At 38.2% G+C, this 20,125-nt stretch overlaps 3 protein-coding genes, 1 long non-coding RNA gene and 1 pseudogene across 4 annotated transcripts; 3 read left to right on the plus strand and 2 right to left on the minus strand.

The window, feature by feature from the left end:
* Positions 1-816: 816 nt before the first annotated feature.
* On the plus strand, positions 817-2,461 carry LOC103862494 (probable NAD(P)H dehydrogenase (quinone) FQR1-like 2). Its single transcript, XM_009140201.3, has 2 exons — positions 817-1,506; positions 2,004-2,461. The coding sequence occupies exons 1-2, from the start codon at positions 938-940 to the stop codon at positions 2,230-2,232; spliced, it is 798 nt and encodes a 265-aa protein (XP_009138449.2). The 5' UTR covers positions 817-937; the 3' UTR covers positions 2,233-2,461.
* A 564-nt stretch (positions 2,462-3,025) lies between these two features.
* On the minus strand, positions 3,026-4,634 carry LOC103862496 (BES1/BZR1 homolog protein 2). The gene is made up of 2 exons (XM_033287829.1): positions 4,319-4,634; positions 3,026-3,952 (listed from the first exon to the last, which is right to left on the minus strand). Exons 1-2 carry the CDS (start codon positions 4,568-4,570, stop codon positions 3,263-3,265), a joined length of 942 nt encoding a protein of 313 aa, XP_033143720.1. The 5' UTR covers positions 4,571-4,634; the 3' UTR covers positions 3,026-3,262.
* A 331-nt stretch (positions 4,635-4,965) lies between these two features.
* On the plus strand, positions 4,966-11,043 carry LOC117132785. Its single transcript, XR_004456337.1, has 2 exons — positions 4,966-5,193; positions 5,304-11,043. It is a non-coding gene; the product is annotated as an uncharacterized LOC117132785 (long non-coding RNA).
* Positions 11,044-14,250: 3,207 nt separating this feature from the next.
* Positions 14,251-17,597, minus strand: LOC103854419 (NEDD8-conjugating enzyme Ubc12). Its single transcript, XM_033288579.1, has 6 exons — positions 17,474-17,597; positions 15,253-15,423; positions 15,060-15,168; positions 14,900-14,978; positions 14,702-14,818; positions 14,251-14,613 (listed from the first exon to the last, which is right to left on the minus strand). Exons 2-6 carry the CDS (start codon positions 15,371-15,373, stop codon positions 14,476-14,478), a joined length of 564 nt encoding a protein of 187 aa, XP_033144470.1. The 5' UTR covers positions 15,374-15,423; positions 17,474-17,597; the 3' UTR covers positions 14,251-14,475.
* Positions 17,598-17,849: 252 nt separating this feature from the next.
* LOC103862677 lies at positions 17,850-19,836 on the plus strand (annotated as a pseudogene).
* The last annotated feature ends 289 nt before the right edge of the window (positions 19,837-20,125 follow it).

The following is a 20,125-nucleotide window of genomic DNA, read 5'->3' on the forward strand; positions in this document are numbered from 1 at the left end:
TTTAGTTAATAAAATATGATATATTAATATATTATCAATATATTAGGGTTCTTGATGAAAATTTTCTTTGGTTTTAAAACGCTAAGTTTTTGAAAAATTATTGTTAAGGGACAGGTTTTTTTAATACGCTTTAGGCGCCACGAAACTCCAGACCGGCACTGGTTCTATCCTAGAAATTTATATAGTTATACTTTCAATCTAGCTCCATGATTATTATAAGGCATCAACAACAATAATTGTTACCATAATATTGATTTGACTTATCATTTACAAAATAGATTATGTTGCCATTGACAAACCGCAACATAGACGGTTGTAGAGCTATTTTCTTTCGTTTGACGAATTCGTTAGTCTCAATCGATTTTTTTCTCTTTTTTGATCTTTTTCACTGAAGTATTTCAATGTCTTTTTAAACTATTTGAAACTTTTTCGAGCTATGGTTTCAAGGATTCAAATGAAGATTGTCTGTGGATTTTTCTACTTAGATCTAGTCTCTTCTTTTAACACTTTTATCCTAAGTTCTATTATTTTCATGTTATTGTTCATCTTATATATATCCGGTTGTAGTGGTTTAAGCGTCTTGGCATTGAGTTAATGAAATTTGTGGTAGAAAAAAAGAAAATATATAAATGAATTTAACCCATGCTTATATTGTAAATCACAAACTGGACAATAAATACAAAGCCCAATAACTGGTCATACTCATTACCTAAGCTTCTGATATATATCATAAACGGGCTGATAAATATAAAGCCCAATTGTAAATATATTGACCCGTAAGGCAATACCGTGGACCTGACTTTGATTCTGTGTGCCTGTTCATCTTTTAATTGCGATCACTATTTAGAGTGTTTGATTAGTTTTGTTTTTTTTTTTATTTTTTTTTTAAAATTAAATCGATTTTATCGTTGACGGAAGCTTGGGGAAGATTATCACGATGGGGAAAGGAGGCGGATGCGTTCCCAGCAAGAAGAAGAAGCCGTCCTCTCTCGCCGCCACCACCACCACCGGCGATGGAATCGACGACGACGGCGCCGCCAATGCTCCGATCCCAATCGAGGACGATCAGACGACGAACACCGCCGGAACAACGACCCCATCGATCACGGCGAGGACGATCGCTCCGCCGCTCAAGATCTTCGTCGTGTTCTACTCGATGTACGGACACGTGGAGAGCTTAGCTAAGAGGATGAAGAAGGGAGCGGACGGCGTGGAAGGGGTGGAGGCGAGGCTGTACAGAGTGCCGGAGACGCTTTCTCAGGAGGTCGTCGAGCAGATGAAGGCGCCGGTGAAGGATTCGGAGATCCCGGAGATCACGGCGGCGGAGCTGGCGGAGGCTGATGGGTTTCTGTTCGGGTTTCCGACGAGGTACGGGTGTATGGCGGCGCAGATGAAGGCGTTCTTTGACTCGACGGGGCAGCTGTGGAAGGAGCAGACGCTCGCCGGGAAGCCAGCTGGGTTCTTCGTGAGTACGGGGACTCAGGGAGGTGGACAAGAGACCACTGCGTAAGCTAACTCTGTTGTTTCTTTTTATGTCTGAAAGTAAAGTAGTTGACTTTGGAGTACAAGTGTTTAGTTCTTGACTTCTTGTCATCAAAGTGTTTTGTCTTTTGATTGAGGCATTGTCTGAAATAAATGAGCAAGTACTTAAAAGACATGAACTTTATGTTTTACCTGAAAAGTTTGTTGTGTTCAGGACAATTGAATTTATATAGTCTATGGTGGAATCTTAATAAAGGTTTTAGTTTCAGAACTCAGTTGATCACTATGTTGGTAGGATAGGACTGTAAAAATGAAAAACCTTTATTAGATTTGATTCTGTAAAATGAACTTTATATGAATTGATCTTAACTTTCTCAGCACCATAGTTGCTAAATTTCTAGACATAAGAGTGCTGCCTCCTGTAAATTGCATATCTTGCGATAGATTCTTCAATTAGGAGGTGTTTTATTCTGCTATTTTTAGTGTCAATCTCTGAAACATATGCTGTGTTTGTTTTGCAGATGGACAGCAATCACACAGCTGGTGCATCACGGGATGCTATTCGTCCCCATAGGCTACACATTTGGAGCAGGAATGTTCAAGATGGACTCAATCCGTGGAGGCTCGCCTTATGGAGCGGGTGTGTTCGCTGGTGATGGCTCAAGAGAAGCTACGGAGACAGAGTTGGCTCTTGCTGAACATCAAGGAAACTACATGGCTGCAATTGTCAAGAGACTTGCACAACCTTGATCCCTGATGGCTTCTTTATTTTCTTGTTTTATTTAATTCTATCCATTTTTTTCTGAGTGTTTTTGAGTTTTGCCATTCTCGGAAGAACATTGAACCTATCATAAGGTTCTTACGTCAAGGGCCGTGTGTACATGCTTCTTACTTTTATTACAATTCTCTCTTTGATTGTTCTCCTCCACAAATGTGAATTCCTGTCAAAAATAAAAAAGGTTTATTGTGTGTTCTTTTATTTGAGCTTTAATCATTCCCATTTCCCAGCATTAGTTTCTTCACTTCTCTAACTGTTAAACGAAAATATATTGAAAGACATTACACAGATTATTTTCCTTAATTAGTTTCCAATTAGAAATCCACAAAATAAAAGGCTCATGTTTCTGATTATCAGATCTTGAACCTTGTCTATATCTTCCTGACCACCAAAAAACAGAAGGGAAAAAAAATAAGAAGAAGCAACTCAGTCTCGCGTGGACCCAAGGTAGGTCGTGTTATAGCTGCCTCATCAAATGGGCAATGAAAACATTGTCTTGTATCGTGAGAGTTACGACATATGGTATTTAATTACAACACGCGATAACTTAATATAAAAGAAAGAAAACAAGTGCAAATTAGTGAAGAGAAGTAGTTGCTTTAGGTCCCAGCATAAGGAAAAAGATAAAGCACATGGTAGTAGGGGTCCACTATCCTCTCCTGTCCGTTCGTGGAGGTTTCCTTTCATTCAATAAACTTCTTTGCACCGAACTTAACACATACCACAAGGTCCACAATAAACTCTAAACTAATAACAATAGCTAAATAAAAGAAAAAATATATGAATATTATCATATCCTCAAAACACCTTGTATTATCAAAAACCCATTTATTATCCTGTGACCAAGCATACATTACATCTCCAATAACATTACCATCACAAAAGAAAACATTTAAAGTATAAATGGAGAATGGTAACGGTATCTAAAAGGTTCGACCCTTGCTTTGACATTCCTCAGCCATGCTAGCTCCTGTACAATATTCAAACTTATATTTAGTTTTCTCAGCATCGAGCTTTAGTGCCACCGAGAGTGAGCTCAAGATCTTCTACGGCAACTTCATGAATCATTTCACCTTCCCATGGCTTAACAGTTCCATTCTCAAACTCAAACTCCGAACCGTTAATTTTCATTCCTGACATCCCCCAGTCTGATCTCTTCATGTCAATAACCATAGATGTTTGCTTCACTAGATTAAACGTTGGGGAGCTAGGAGCTGTAGATTGAAAATTAATCCACCTTCCTGAATCCTCGAACGAACTCTCTTCGGACTCGTCACACTCCGGTATAGTAGGCGGTGTCTGGTGACCAGCACGGCGTGTAGGGCTAGATGGAGCTGAGATAGCGAAAAGAAGCGGATGTCTCGGTAACTGTTGCGTCATGAGTTTCCTCTTCGAACCACGAGAAGTAGGAGAGGACAGAGGCGGAGTTACAGGAGCACTGTTTGATGTTCTAAGAGGAGGAAGGTTTGCTGGAATGGAAGAAGCGATGTTGTGTAGGAAAGGGAGTAGAAGGTACGAGGAAGGGTTACCGTCGTAACGAGATGGGCTAGGGAAGGAAGATGAGACGGGACTTCCATGGTAAGAAGGTGCAGGGCTTGGGAAAGCAGATGATTGTGGACTTGCTTGGATTGAAGAGTTTGTGCTGAATGTTGTCGGAGTTCCTAACATGTCTGAAGCTATTGGCTTAGACCCCTGTCACACAATTCAAGAATCAGTCACCATATTTCAAGAAGCAAAACAGATCATTATTCTAAAAATCATCTAGACGGTACTTAGATGTCCGCATATGCAGCTCAGACCTAAACGAAATAATTTTTTGACTTAATTTTGGAGTCCGCCTAATCAATAATCTCATGTAACATGTCTAACTACAGCCTATCGATTTTTTGAACATTGAAACATATATTTAAATTCTTGGCATCAACAATATGTAATTACAACGAATGCAAGATTAAGTTACTAAGATTTGAAGTTAGATCGGTAATGAATCATTTTGAGATTCTTCTTCTCATCTAAAAGTATTTTAGGTTAATTAATTATTAGAAGAAAGATCAGTACCTTGCGATAAGTGGTGCCATCGTCTTCGACGATCCAACCAGCTTCGAGACAAAGAGCTTTAAGAACCTCGTTGTTATCGCAGTGCTTAGGAAGCTTGTAGTTACCTTGTCCCCTGAGACCAGAGTAAATCTTTGCCGTGATGGCTCTTCTTCTCCTCTCTCTCCTCTTATTGTTCTCCCTCTCCTTCCACGTTGGAGTTCGTCCAGACGATGATCCTCCTCCTCCTCCTCCTCCTCCTCCTCCTGCCGCCATTGAAAAAGCTCTGATCTCTCTGAATCTCTTTCTGTCTTTGTCAGTCTGGCGCACGAGGGAGAGAGCGTTTCTTTTAGTTATTACGGTGACTCTCAAGCCTATTGGCTACAACATTTCTTCATCGTGTCTGAATATAAACTTGTTTGTCTCCGCACGTGCGATCCGCTTGTCCGCTTTGCAAGTCATCTTACACGTGTCGGATTAATGTAACGCACGAGCTGTGGTCCCCTCGTTGTTTCCCCTTCACTATTCAATGAATTGGTATCTTTTTTTTTTCTTTTGCGATTTAATGGTTTTTACAGAAACTTTTTTTTAAACTGAGTAGAAACTTTTTTTCGGCACAGAAAGCATTGTAAACATAATTGAAAATAGATTTGCATCTCCTTTTCATATTTTAAAAAGAGTTATTAACACTGTTGGGCAGTTTTATGTTTTTATTTACATTGGAAGGCAGTTAATGCTACTAGGGTAGTTTTTCATGTGAAAAGTCATTATTTCCCCTTGAAAAAAGTAACTCCCCCTTAACTATTGAGTTTGGCGCTGGTTTGTAGATTGGTTTGGTTACTGATTTTGAAATTCGAAATTAAAGTAGGGTCCACATCCTTTTACCCTAGTTTTATTGTGTAGTTTATTTCTATTGGTTGTTATTTCACGGGAATAAATTTGTACCGAGGAGAGAGAGAAATTGAAAACGCAGTGTTGCCGGAGAAGATGGATACCGACGACGGCAGAGGCGGACCCGATAAACGTCGTAGAAGTGCGAGGAAGACGAAGGCCACAGTAGACGACGATGGCGGGAGCAAATTACGTCGGAGAAACTCAAGGAAAACGACGAACTTGACGGCGACGGAAGCCAACAAACGGCCGATTGCTGCCCAGAAACAAGCCACAAAGGGTAAGCAAGTAAAAGTGTGGTGTTTTCTTTTTTGGATCGGTGGATTCAAGTAAAAGTGTGGTGTTTTCTTTTTCAATGAAACTGTTAATTTGCTTTTGTATAACCTTCTCAATCGCATGTATGGATTCAAGAGAATGTTTTGTTATTTTTTAGGAATTGAAGGACATGTAACTTAGTACTAAAGCTGTACACATACGGTTTCCTAATAAACATGACGATTTACAATCAATCAGGAGTGAATTTAGTCAGTGTGCATGTGTACCAGTAGTTGAGTAGTCTGCAAGAGTAAATTTAGTCGGTGTACATGTGCATGTGAGCCGGGGCCAGCGATATGTGAGACAATAGGTGTTGTCGAATTCAGTTGGTGTACATGTGTACGTACAGATGGTGTGGCTTTGTGTGCTTAATAAAACAGCTTAAATCCCCCGAACGTGTACGTGTGTATGAGGCATGAAAGGCTGTACATGCCGAAGAAGTAGCTTCCTTGCGTTTGGTTGACATTTATAGTTGTACACGCACATAGCAGTACGTGATGGTGGTGTACACGATTTATAGTGGTACACGCAAAAGACTTCGTAACTACTTGTTAGTAAGTTGTACGAGTAGATGTGTACGAGTAAATTGGTAGTCTTGACAGGTGAATACAGTAGGTGTCCATGTGCATGGGGACATTTCTCCTTGATATTTGAGACAATAGACGGAGAGTCCGGTCTGTACATGTGTACGAGGAGTTGAATGACCCTGACTGTACACGAGAGAGTAGTATCCTTGCGTTTGGAAATGATCTCGGAGGAGTACATGACATTTTTTAAGAAGTGTGAAAGTAGATGGGATATTGGGGAAATGAGAAACTTAATTTGTGTACATGATTTATATGTGTACATGTGTACATGGGACTAATCTCGGAATAGATGTACATGTGCACATACGTGTTAGTTAGATGTACATGACATACGAGTAGATGTGTACGAGTAGATTGGTAGTCTTGACAGGTGAATACAGTAGGTGTCCATGTGCATGGGGACATTTCCCCTTGATATTTGAGACAGTAGACGGAGAGTACGGTCTGTACACGTATACGAGGAGTTCAATGACCCTGGCTGTACACGAGAGAGTAGTATCCTTGCGAGTAGTATCCTTGCGTTTGGGAATGATCTCGGAGGAGTACATGACATTTTTTAAGAAGTGTGAAAGTAGATGGGATATTGGGGGAATGAGAAACTTAATTTGTGTACATGATTTATATGTGTACATGTGTACATGGGACTGATCTCCGAATAGATGTACATGTGCACATACGTGTTAGTTAGAATGTGGAGATCTTTTCATGGGGGTTGTGTGTACGAAGTTTAAAGGTAGTAGAGTGAAAGATAATTAAAATGTGTTGCTTGGAGATAACAGAATTAAAGCAATCAAGCATCTTCCAAACAGCTAGCATAAGTTGCAATCCAAAAAGAAACAAAAGAGCTGTTGATGGGTGAAGAGTTGTTGATTTGAGGAGTCAAAAAGAGACCAAAACAGTTACAATCCAAAAGAGACAAAAGTGGTCGGCCATGGAGAACGGTGGATGAATAAGGTTTCAGCTTTGGGAATGTGACAGCAAAATGGAAAACTTAGAAAGAAGGAAGATGAGATTGACTTTTGCATCAACATGCAATATTGGCCATAGATGAACAAATGAGAAAAATAAATCCAAGGGCTGAAAAAAGAGACATATATCAGTCTTGTCAATAAAAAACATATTAAATCTGGGCCGTCTATGGAGTTTAGATCAACGACTGAGGACATCTCCCGTTAAAAACAAAATTTAGTTAGCAAGTGAGTTAGTTAAGATATAACTAGTTAGTTAGGCAAAAAGGAAGCTGTTACTCGAAACTGTGTGAGGAGCAGAAACTGTTTTTTATGATATAAAAAAGACAAAACTGTCTTATGATATAAAAATATGACGACATGATTGCATAATGTCATGAGTATTTTACACTCAAAGGCAGTTTATGAGTTTTTATAACACAAATAGGCAGTTTCTGCTACTTGGACAGTTTATGAGTGAAAAGACTTAAATTGCCCTTAAATAAAGCGTAACCATAAATTGTCATTTAGTTAGACTGTTGTGATTTTAGTTGGATTTTGAAATTTAAAAAATATGTGGTGGACCCGACGAGAGATAAACCTTACTTTGATAATTATCGGATGTGTAGATTTTATTTTTTATACTTTTTGAAACTTTTGCCGAGGAAAAAAAAAAAGAAAAAGTGAAAAGTTTGATAAGGAGCCAGATCCAACGGCGATTTCCGGTGAGAGATAGGCCGAAACAAGCAGATGACTATTATGTGGAAAAGAAATAGAAAGATGTCGACGAGACGGAGCCGGAAGGGAAAGAGAAAGCGGATGGTGAGGTTTTAGCTGTTGTTGGTATGTCGGTGGATCTACAATCGAGAAAGCAATTAACTCTTTTTTTTAATTGTGTACCTGAGTTTTCAGTAAACAATTGTGCTAGAAGGTCGCGGCAAGACCCATATGCTTCCATGTTATTGGCCTAGGATTACAGACCATAAGCTGCAATTATATCTGGACAGTATCTGGATTTGTATGTTAACAACATTGTCTTTCTAGTTTCTTATGTTTTTGCAGTATCATTCTATGCTAAGGAGTCTTTAATTGTTTATTCTCTAAGCTCAGATTCTAAAATACTAGCACTCTTTGAAGAATTGAGAAGGTCACTTTGAGAAGTGTGGTTTTTTTTTCTTTTTCTTGTTGTTTTCTTTTAGTTTTTTGTTGTTTTAATTCAAAAGTCAGATGCAACTTATTGGAAAGAATCATTTTGTACACATGGACACTATGAGTACAAAATGTACACATGGACACTATGAAGAAAATGTACACATGGACATCCTATTGAACGTTGTTGTAGAAAATTTGCAAAGGAGTCTTGTTTAGATGGTTAAGATACTGTTAACTATTGCCGGTCCAAGAATTCACTAATGCCATGATCCCTGTGAATGTAACAATCATTTTGAAACGAGTCATCTCAAACTTTGAACTTCCCATGCAATTAAAAATTTTAAAAAAGAAGAAGCTAAATGACATTTTGTTGAACACCACAAAAAACAGAAAATTGACCATGGAGTGTCCACTTGTAACTGTTTCTGAATCGAACAACAATGTACACTGAAAAGACAATATATTAAAATTACGTGTACACATGTACAATAGTTTTGATGTACACATTGATCAGTAACACTTGGCGGGTTGTCTACAAGAGCTGGTCTATAGACTCGGATGATTCTCAATATTCCCATCAACAGACCATAAAGAGATATGAATCTTCTCTTCTACATGTTCATGTGGAGTTAATATGTATTTATTTAGTCTTTTAATCTTCTGGATTTTGCTTGTATCTAGTACTTTTCTAATACGGTTCTTATTGATAATAATGGTGGACCTGAGTTTTCAGCAAACAATTGTGCCTAACATTGAGTTTTTGTTTTCCTATAGTCCCATTGATGTAGTATACGATTATTATCAATTTGAATGCTAAGAATTAAGAATATACATGTGAAATGAGTTTTGTGTTATTCAACATACGTTTTAAGACAAGTTCGAATTCAAAAATGCATCAGCGTTCTATTTAGAAAGCGTACAAGTGAACCAAAGTCATGCGGATACCTATAGATGTACACATGTACAATATGAGGAAAAAAATGTAGACATGTACACTATCAGGCAAATGTACACATGGACATCCTACTAAACGTTTTTGTAGAAACTTTACAAATGAGTCTTGTTTAGATGGTTGTCAATCTAATGATGTAATATACGATTATTATCAATCTGAATGCTGAGAATCAAGAATATACATGTGAAATGAGTTTTATGTTATTCAACATACGTTCGAAGACTAGTCTGAACTCAATGATGCATCCGTCAACTGGTTAGAAAGCGTACATGTGAGCTAAAGTCACGGTTTTTTTGTAAGAGTAATGTTTACAGACTACTTTGATAAAATCAACGTGTACACTTAATTTTAACTGGCAGATGTACATTAATCCACAAAAGCTTAGTGTACATCGTTTTACTTGTACACCAAAAAAAACTTGAACATACATTGACATAAGTTAAAACAGAGGCCTAGAATCAGCGGAGAGATGGAGGAGATGAAGGCGGTGAGACAGAGGCGATAAAGGCGGCGACGAGATGGAGACGAGACGAAGGCGGTGAAACGAGACAAGGACGAGACGAAGGCAGGGATTTCAGCTGAGGGTTGGATCCGAAACAGAAAGCTGTATTATTGATGACTGATGTAGAGTTTTCATGAATTTACTCTTGAATTTACAGAAGAACCGTGAAAAATACAAAGGAGGTTGATGAATGTGACTTTATCCAAAATAAAGAATCTAGGCCGTTGATTTAAAGAGTACAAAAGAAAATCTAATGGTTAGGATATGAGACAGATACAAATCTTGTCAAAGATTTCAAAATTAATCTGAACCGTTGAGATGGCAGAAAGATGTGGGGTGGAGGTTTATTCCCGCTAAAACAATGGTTAGGTTAGTCGGTGGGTTGGTTACAAAATAACTAGGTTATTTAAGTAAAAAGGAAGCTGTTAGGATAAACTGCCTTGGTAGCAGAAAGTATCTTTTTGTGTTATAAAAAACTCAAAATTGCCTTTGAGTGTAATTATCTTATCATGAGTTTGCAACGCATCGATACAACTCACAAGAGTTCCACATAAATTTCTTTTTACAAATATATGTAGAGTTATTAACACTGCAGGGCAGTTTGTGAGTTTCTTTTACACATCAGGACAGTTATTGCTACTGGGACACTTTATGGTGTGAAAAGTCATGTTTTACCCTTGTAAAAGGTAACTGGCTTTTTATCTGGTTTGGATCGTAGCTTTTCAAAATTTTTATGGTTACCATTTCAAAATTCAAAAAACATGGTGGGGCCTAGAAAGAGATAAGACTAATTTTTCTACCGAAAAAGGTGAGTAATATTCTTTTCATTTCTTTTACCGAGGGAGGTTTTGAAAAAGTGAAAAGGCGACGGAAACAAGATTTGCGACGGAGGAGATGTCGGTACGACGGAACAAGCGTGGGAAAGATAACACCGAAGGTTAGTTTACTCCGCGATTTGCTTGTACTTTTTTTTATTACTGGGATTATGGTATTAACCCAAGGGGGGTTGTGGCTGCGTAACTTTTTGCAACGCAGCGGCGGGGGAGGTTGAGGATGTTCGGGAAAAGTTTTCGGAAAGATTGTTTGCTACCGACCGATTCTCAAGCGAGAGGGTGAATATGTATTCCACCGTAGATAGACTATTATGGGTTAGGGATGTGCTAGATGGAACCCCGGAGATGTCGACGTTGTTGGAATCTTGTTGGGATCTTGTTTTAGAGGTCTATTTCTGTGTACTAATATGTGGTGTATATGAGTAAATGATGTGTACGATAAACGTATACAAAATATCTAATGTACCCCATTTAATCATGTACAACATATTTTAATATTTACATTATACGTACACATCAACATGTACACTAAATGTACACGAAGCCATCTCATATTTTATGCACATGGACGCGTGAACGTTATGTACACTGTCATCTCAGCATTCAGGCTAGTCGCCGTAACCCAGTCATGTGCACCACAACATGTACACTCTTATATCATGTACAACGTATAAAATGTTTACATGATATAAGGGTGTAAGTGTTGTGGTGTACATGCATGGGTTATGGTGACCAGCAGTGTACACTCTAAGAATACGCATAGCTTGAATGCTAACAAAGTGTGTTAAAGTGATATGTGTTTTTATTGTACATATGTATAAGGTGGGTAACTAGATGGTGTACAAAATGATCGTCAATTCCCAACCACAACGTACGTGTACACATGTACTCAGAAGATGAGCGACAATGTAATTTCAAATACACAATGGTAGTTGTTTCTATGTACACACATTTTCATGTACACGAATTCATGAAAGGGGTAATACATGTTTGCATAATACGTCTAGTGGTGAGTGTACATGTGGATTTTTAAACATGGATGTATAATGAACATAGTGTGATTGTGGGTGTGGAAGTTTGCCTAAGTGGTAAATGAACACATGTACAATGCATTATGATAATATAGTATACATTATATATTGTCGTATGGGCACAACCTGGTTTTGTTGTCATTTTTACATCATAACAGTATACGCATGGTTTGAATGTACATTTTATAGTTGTTACATGTGGTGTAGATGAGTGAAAGGTGTGCACGAGACACGTATACGAAATGTCTAATGTACCCCCTTAAATCATGTACAACGTATTAAATATTAACATGTACACTAAATGTACACAAAACCATCTCATATGGTGTACACATGTGCAATAGAACATTACGTACATGTACACCACAACATGTACACCGTTATATCATGTACAACGTATAAAATGTTTACATGATATAAGGGTGTACGTGTTGTGGTGTACATGACTGGGTTGTCAGTATAGCCGGTGGTGTCGTCAGTCCGGTGGCAAGCTCTTTTGTGTTAGGTGACCAATAACTCAGTTGGGCGAGAGGAGGTGGGTTCGTGAAAGTGAAGAACTCCTTCGCCACATTGTTTTGTAGTTCCCGCAACGACATGCCGCTCCGCACATGTATGATTCGTGTCATATTCTTCTTATCAATTACGAATTCCCAGAGAGAGCCGACGGACGCCCATGCCCCCAGGATGACCATGCAAATACTCAGCCATTACGAATCTGCGAAAAAAAATTTAGTATGTGCACTAGATTTTAGAAAAACTTTGTTTAAGTTTGGTTTAGTGAACAAACCTCAAACTTAGAAGCAGTAATCTGATTTGCAGAAGAACAAACCGTGCCAAAGCTAAAGATAGAGAGAAGGTTAAATTGACTTTATCAAACCCAGAAAATCAAGATCGCTTGTGCATCTGATAAAAAGTAAATCCAACGGTGTGGAAAGATTTTGGTAGATATGTGTCTTGTCACTCGCTTTACGATCGGCACCGTTGATAGGAGAGTTGAGATGTGCGTTGGACAATTGTTCCCGCTTTTACCATTGTTTAGTTAGGAGAGATAGTGGAATGTCAGTTATAAATGGACTTAGTTAAAAGTATTTAGTTGAAGTAGAAAATGGTTTGTTAAGAGAAAGTGTGTCAGTAGTGTAAACTGTCTTATTCTGATATTAAAAACTTGAAACTGACCTGCAGCGTAATATTCTCATAAATGTATGTGATCTATTCGAGTTGTCTAATCGAATAATTGAAATCTATAGTATTATTTTCTAGTTCATGTATATGCATAAATCTAAAATTATATTTTCCATTTGTAGCATCTAAATAACTCAAAGCAGTGATATTCAGCTCCATAAAAATCCAAACAATTTACTTTTATTATTTGATGTTTATCAAGTTCTATAATCATCAAGATACACTAGAAGGGGAATAGTTTGATGTCATTCAAATGTATCTACGTAATTAAGAGAACTAAAAACATTTTAAGCATAAAGAAATGACACCATTTGGATCATGGTGGTCGGACCACGTGCGGTTCCAGTTAGGCGTGAGCAAAGACAGGAAGCAGAATCCCCAGCTGGATTCATGCTATTATTACACAGCCCAGCCAACTAATTTTAGGATAATTAAACACAACCTTTTATTTATATACTCACCGATTATTTTTTTACAATTTCAACTGATTTTAAAATATTGAAAAGTATTACTTGTAACGAGTTCTACTTGTAACTACATACCAATCAAATGAAACTATTCGCGTTATTTTTCTTGTTTGGTTTTATTATTTGCATTATTTTGTGTTTATTATTTAAACCACGTTCTATAATTTATATTCACAAACCCAAAAAAACACGAAACTAAAAAGAAAAATACAATAATTGGTGATACAAAAAAATCAAATCTGTCAGTGACTTTGGATCAGATCACTCACGTGGGGAATATTAACATCGACGTGTACGGCGGGGTCAAGTACATTTAAGAGAAAAAAACTAGGATAGCACCAAACCAAATTTTTGTTCCTAAAGTAGCACTCAAGGCTCAAAGTCACAAAAATAGATTTCATTAAAGAGGTAAATATACATTTATACCTCTTGGATTAATTAATCCAAACCTTAGGGTTTAGAGTTAAGGGGTGGGGTTTTGGAATTAGAGTTTAAAATTTTATGAAAAATAAATACAAAAATAAAAAAATAAAAATTTTAAAAACAGTTTCAAAAAGTATTTTTAAATTATAAAAAGAAAATTTGAAAAAAAATAATCTTTTTTTTATGAAAAAAACAGTTTCAAAAAAAAATTTATAAAAATTTCGAATCTGAAAACATATAATTTGAAACTATAAAAAAAATTTCTTTTTTTCATTTTTTTATTTTTATTTTATTTATTTTATTTATTTTTGTTTGTTTATTTAATTTTAAATCAAGAGTATTAGAAATATTTTATCCTTTAATGAATGCCATTTTTGAGACATAAACTTCAAAAGGTGATATTATTGATAATTGCCCTACATTTAATCTATTTTGATTAATCTAATCTAATTAACCGTGCGGCGTCCATTGAGTCCCAAAGGACCCAAACCAACGAAACTATTCTCGTTTCTCAGAAGTGTTCAATGCTTGGGTCAATATTGGTTATTGCGTATGTAAATTGTTTGCAAATTTGATAACTCATAAATATTATCGCGTGCTTCTCTCTAATGGGCTTTTGTCGATGATGGCTGTTCTGTTTGGTCTGAAATGATCTTGAGAGCTTTCAGTTGTTCATTAACACACACTTATAAACTGAAACCGAACAAACCAAATCCACAATTTTGAGTTTTCATTTCCTTTCAGTCTCTAAGGGAAATGGAGGATGTAATTTTACAACAGCAAGCAAACAAACAAAGGTCCTTTGAGAATAAGAGAAATACAATGGAGGATAAAGTGGTTTCAGGTTCTTATCTTTTTTTTTTTTTTGCTTGGAGAAGACCAACCAGAGCTTTTTGTTAGATACAGCGAGGGAAAAAGGTTTGACCAACATATCCACCGGTCATGGCCCTGCGGACATTGGTCTCAAACAGCTTTGGGTTATCCCTTAAAACCTGTGCAGCTTCATGGTTCAAGGGATCTTCAGAGTTTGGTTCCTGTGTGAACACAGAACATTCAGTTTAAGAGAATCAAATAATAACATAAACACAAAGCTTGATGATGTATCAGGCTAATTGTTTATACCGTGAAAAGATGGAAGAGTCCATAGATAACAGTGTTAATGTTAAGAACAGGTTTCCAGTCTTCACGCAAGATGTTGAGGCAAACGTTTCCTTCCAAATCAATATTGGGATGATAAACCTAAAAAACAGAATACAAAACATCTTTACATACATAAACAAGTAACATTCCAAGAAGGAGATGAAACTATAAGGATCCAACCTTGGTTTTGCATTTAACTTTAGGAGCTTCGTGTGGATACACAGGAGAAACTTGGAACGTGAAAGCAAACGTACCATTACTGTATTAATTCACAAGAAAGAAACAAATGAGTTTCCGAACCATTACAAGTGTGAGAAGAAAAAACAAAGCTGGACTTAACTGGTAGTAACCATCATCAGGTTTAATGGAGACTTCAAAGTTCATCAAATCATCTTTGCCATTGGGAAAAGATATCGTGCAAGAGCTCGGAAGGTTCAGCTCTGATATATCTACACCAAATCAAAAAAAAAAAAAAAACTAGCATTAGGAAGAGAGCATAAGAAAGAAAGATAAAAAGGGAATATAAAGAAGACCTTTGTGAAGACGAAGTTCACCAGCAGATTGCTTCTTGACAGAAGCTCCTCCTCCTCCTCCTCTACTAGCGTTCTGAGCTTGTTCTCTTTGCTTCTCCTTTACTTTAAACAACCCAATCATTGCTTCTTCTTATAACCTAACCTCTCTGAGAAACTCTTCTTACACAACAGCTGTCACAAATCATTGTTAGATCAACTGATTCTTAATGTGATGTTTGATCAAAACAAGGTCAAGATTCGAAGTCGGGAAAGCTATCAGACTTTCAAACAATACAACACTTGAAGAAGATCCCTAACTCAGAAATGAAAACTTCATATTGGGGGTATATGATAGGATATACACGAAAGTGTTGATAAGTCCGTATAGGTAGTCAAGATAAGGCTAAATCTTAGAGTGAATCTTATTGTTACGTGGAGATCACGTCGACTCTCATGTTGTATAAATACTCAGCCATTGGCTTTCTAATAAACAACACACATACAGTACACAAATCTACATGGTATCAGAGCGGAAGATTCTGAAACTCTGATCTTTCGTTCCTTATTAGCGTAGAGAGTCATGGCTGATACTGTAGCTGTTCAAAGGAAGGGTGAAGCGACGTCAAGCTCACCTTACATGTTGTATGGTTCCGACAATCCAGGGGCCGTGATTTGCTCTGTCAAGTTGAACGGAGTGAATTACAATGAATGGTCTTCAGAGATGGTTAATGCTCTGCAAGCCAAGCGTAAATTGGGTTTCATTAGGGGAACCTTGAAGAAGCCAGAAGAGACGAGTCCAGATGTGGAGAACTGGCTGACGGTTAACTCGATGATAGTGGGGTGGATACGGGCTTCTATCGAACCGAAGGTACACTCCACGGTCACGTATGTTACGGATGCGCATCAGTTGTGGGAAGATCTGAAGCAAAGGTTTTCCGTGGGAAACACCTTACGTGTTCATCAAACCAAGTCTCAACTTGCGGCGTGTCGACAAGATGGACAGTCCGTTTTGGACTATTTTGGCAAACTCTCGACGTTGTGGGAGGAGCTGCAGATGTATCAACCGCTTCATGCTTGTACGTGTGGAGCAGCTGCGGCTACGGCAAAAGAAAGAGAGCATGAGAAGATTCACCAGTTCGTAATGGGGCTAGATGATTCACGTTTTGGGAACATATCAACAAACGTGATTGGTCTTGATCCTTTGCCTTCGCTTGGTGAAATTTATAATAAAATGGTGAGAGAAGAACAGAGGCTGGAGACTGCACGAGGTCGCGATCAACAGCAGGAAGCAGTAGGGTTCGTGGCTCGACAAAATTCAGCTTCGTCGCGACAAGACTCTCCAAGCGATTCTGTCTCAAGCAAAGGTGACAACTCGATCTTGCGTTCTCGACCTCTCTGCTCTCACTGTGGACGCACAGGTCACGAGAAGCGTGACTGTTGGCAGATCGTGGGCTTTCCTGAGTCGTACAATGAAGTGGTGGTCGTGGTCAGGGAGCTGGTAACAAAGGAAGAGGACGAGGCGCGAATGGTCGAGGACGTGGTCAGGCTAATGTTGCTCAAGCCACAAGCTTCAACACTTCAGTTCCAACCCTTCCAGAGCTCTCATCAGAACAATGGAAAGTGCTCACTCAGATGATACAGGAGAAGGCTAGTGTTACAGCCTCTGACAAGTTGGCTGGTAAGAGAATTTTGGGTGATGTCATTCTCGATACAGGTGCTTCGCACCATATGACGGGAAACTCGGATTTGTTAACCGATATTGAGATGATTCCACCTTGTTCCATCTCGTTTGCTGATGGAAACAGAACCTTTGCAGTAAAAATGGGAACGTTTTCCTTATCTGATAAGATAAAACTGCAGAGAGTGTTATTTGTTCCTGATATGAACTGCACTTTGGTATCAGTTGCAAAGCTTTTAAAACAAGCGAACTGTTTTGCTCACTTCACTGATACAATTTGTTTTGCAGGACCGTTTTTCGAGGACTCTGATTGGAGCCGGTGAGGAACGGAATGGTGTGTATTACTTTACGGATTTGGTCGTGGCGAAGAGTCATCGGGCAGTCGGAGGATCTGATCAAGTCTTGTGGCATCAACGTCTAGGCCATCCATCGTTTTCAGTGTTTTCAGATTTATCATTTGTTTCTAAACCAGCTAGCTCAAGTCCGTGTGACACTTGTTTTAGAGCTAAGCAAACTCGAGAAGTTTTTAATAAAGCTTGAGAATGGAGGAAGAAGATGGCTTACAAGTTTATCAATTCGATACGTAAGACGATGATCGGAAGAGATTACGAGTGGATCAAAGGTTGCCGATTCTATCTCTCTCTCTCTCTCACCCACCGGATTCTCGTCCTCGAAAGAATGTTGATGAATCTTTTGTCGACGCTTTGAATTAAAAATGAATCGCTATGTTGGCCCATGAGGTTTATTATGGCCCATTAAGTGATTTGCGCGCGCTCTAAGCATTAATTATTTGCAAAGCCAAGCTAGAAGATGTCTAAAAAGTAATTCAAATGCCAATAACTCTCAGGCTCCCAATGGTGACTGCAGTTTGAGCGGTGCGGGACAAGCGGTTCAACTGCGGTGCGATTTTAACAATTATAAAACGTATAGATATATGGTATATGTAGAGATTTTTGTTTGCGGTGCGGAGCGGGATGGGTGTAAACATTCGAAGCCTCAGTCAGAACCGGATTTGACCCAACTATGTATCATGCCATTTAAAGTATTTCGTGTCAAAGATCAACACAAATGATCAACCAGTAAAAATGGAAGATTTGTTTCATGTTGGACTTTCGCTCGGACTTTTTTTTTTCTCTAATGTTTTTTCTTAGTTCGGTTATTTTTTAAATAACAGTTTTTATTTTTTGAAAATTTTAAAAATGTTAAAGCATTTTTCTATTCTCGTCTTGTTGGGTTTTAACACTTCATTCCATCAATCTGAAGAAGTACACTACTTTTTATCATATTTTAAAATTAATGATCAAGTAGTCTTGGCCTAGTGGAAAATGGCTCATAGCTCATAGCTGTTAGTATCGTCTTGGGTTCGATTTTCTTTGGTTATCCGGAACGTTTTAACTGATAAAAAAAAACGAATCCTGCGGGCCTCGTGGTAATTAGATTTTGGGCCTAGAAAACCTTTAAAATCATACCACAGTTATAAAAAAAAGATATATATTACTTATCACTCAACGAAATTTGACCCTAGTTATTTATTGAATGTTTTTCAAAATTAATTTATACAATGGAGAAAAAAATGTTTTTTTATCAAATGAGAAAAAAAATGTTTTTCCAGTTCTCCAAGTCCTTATATTTTAAAAAAAATCATTTTTATAATCCGAAATTACAGATTTTTGGAGGAATCACAATGGATTCTGCAGTAACTCCCGGTTCATGGATTCACCACAACCAACTTTAAGAAATAGTTTTTTTTAACTTTTTAGTTAAAAATTAAGAAACAGTTTTTTATATTTCTTTAAGAACTCCACTCCAAAAAACCCAAACCCTGGATAATGATGCTCTCAGATCCAGATCTCCTCCCCCCATCGTGACTCTTAAACCCTTCCCCCTCACTCCAAACGAACCGTTTCATCTCCAGTCGTCACGACAGAAGAAGCCAACCGCAAATCCTCTTCCTCCTTCGACTTCATGTCTTACATCCTCCTTAAAGCCGACTCCGTCAACAAAGCCTTAGAATCCGCCGTCGCTCTCCGCCAACCACTCAAGATCCACGAAGCCATGCGCTACTCTCTCCTCGCCGGAGGCAAACGCGTCAGGCCCGTCCTCTGCATCGCCGCCTGCGAGCTCATCGGCGGTGAAGAGTCCCTCGCTTCACCAACAGTTTGCGCCGTCGAAATGATCCACCACGACTTGCCGTGCATGGACAACGACGATCTCCGCCGCGGAAAGCCCACAAACCACAGAGCGTTCTTTTCGGCGAAGACGTCGCCGTTTTAGCCGGAGACGCGCTTCTCTCCTTTGCCTTTGAGTTCAGAGGTTTCTCCGGTGAGAGTGGTTAGAGCTGTGGGGGAATTGGCTAAAGCCATTGGCTCGGAAGGCCTCGTGGCGGGACAAGTGGTGGATACGAGCAGGGAAGGTTTGGACTTAAACGACGTCGGATTGGAACATCTTGAGTTTATATAAATTTGCATTGCTTGAAGCTTCGGCGGTTTTGGGCGGGATCGTTGGTGGAGGAAGTGATGAAGAGATCAAGAGGTTGAGGAAGTTCGCGAAGAACTGGAGAAAACCGCTGAGAAAGATTTGGTTGCTGATAAGTTGACGTATCCGAAGATTATGGGTTTGGAGAAATCGAGAGAGTTCGCTGAGAAGTTGAATATAGATGCTTGTGATCAGCTTTTAGGGTTTGATTCCGTCAAGGTTGCTCCTTTGCTGGATTTGGCTAGTTACATTGCCAATAGACAGAACTGAACTGTGTTTTTTTTTAGGTTTCTTGTCGGAATCATTGGAGATTGAATTGTAAAAATCTTAGAGAGAAGTTAAAACAGGTTAATATTGCTTGTAGTGATCTCTCCTCTTGTTGGTGTAATCTCTAAGTTTCCTTATACTAAAAACTAGGATAAAACTTGCGCCTTGTGCAGAGTGAATTTTTATAAAAATTATTTAAGAAATATCGTATGGGAAAAAATTATATTATTGATCGAATTACTATATTTGGCTCTTAATCAATTTTTAAAAAACTTCTTTTGGTTAATTACATAATTTGTTTACTAATGAACTGATACCATTTTAAAAATATTTTAGGTCAAAAAATTAATTATCGCATAAAACTTAACGTTTAGGCCGAAGAATCTCATGCCTACTATTTGGTTACAATGAAACTATCAACTCGTTTTCTATCATGATTTAGCAATTTTAAAGTTAATTATGGTTATGAAAAGT

This window comes from Brassica rapa, chromosome A03 (assembly GCF_000309985.2).
Source record: "Brassica rapa cultivar Chiifu-401-42 chromosome A03, CAAS_Brap_v3.01, whole genome shotgun sequence".
NCBI lineage: Eukaryota > Viridiplantae > Streptophyta > Magnoliopsida > Brassicales > Brassicaceae > Brassica > Brassica rapa.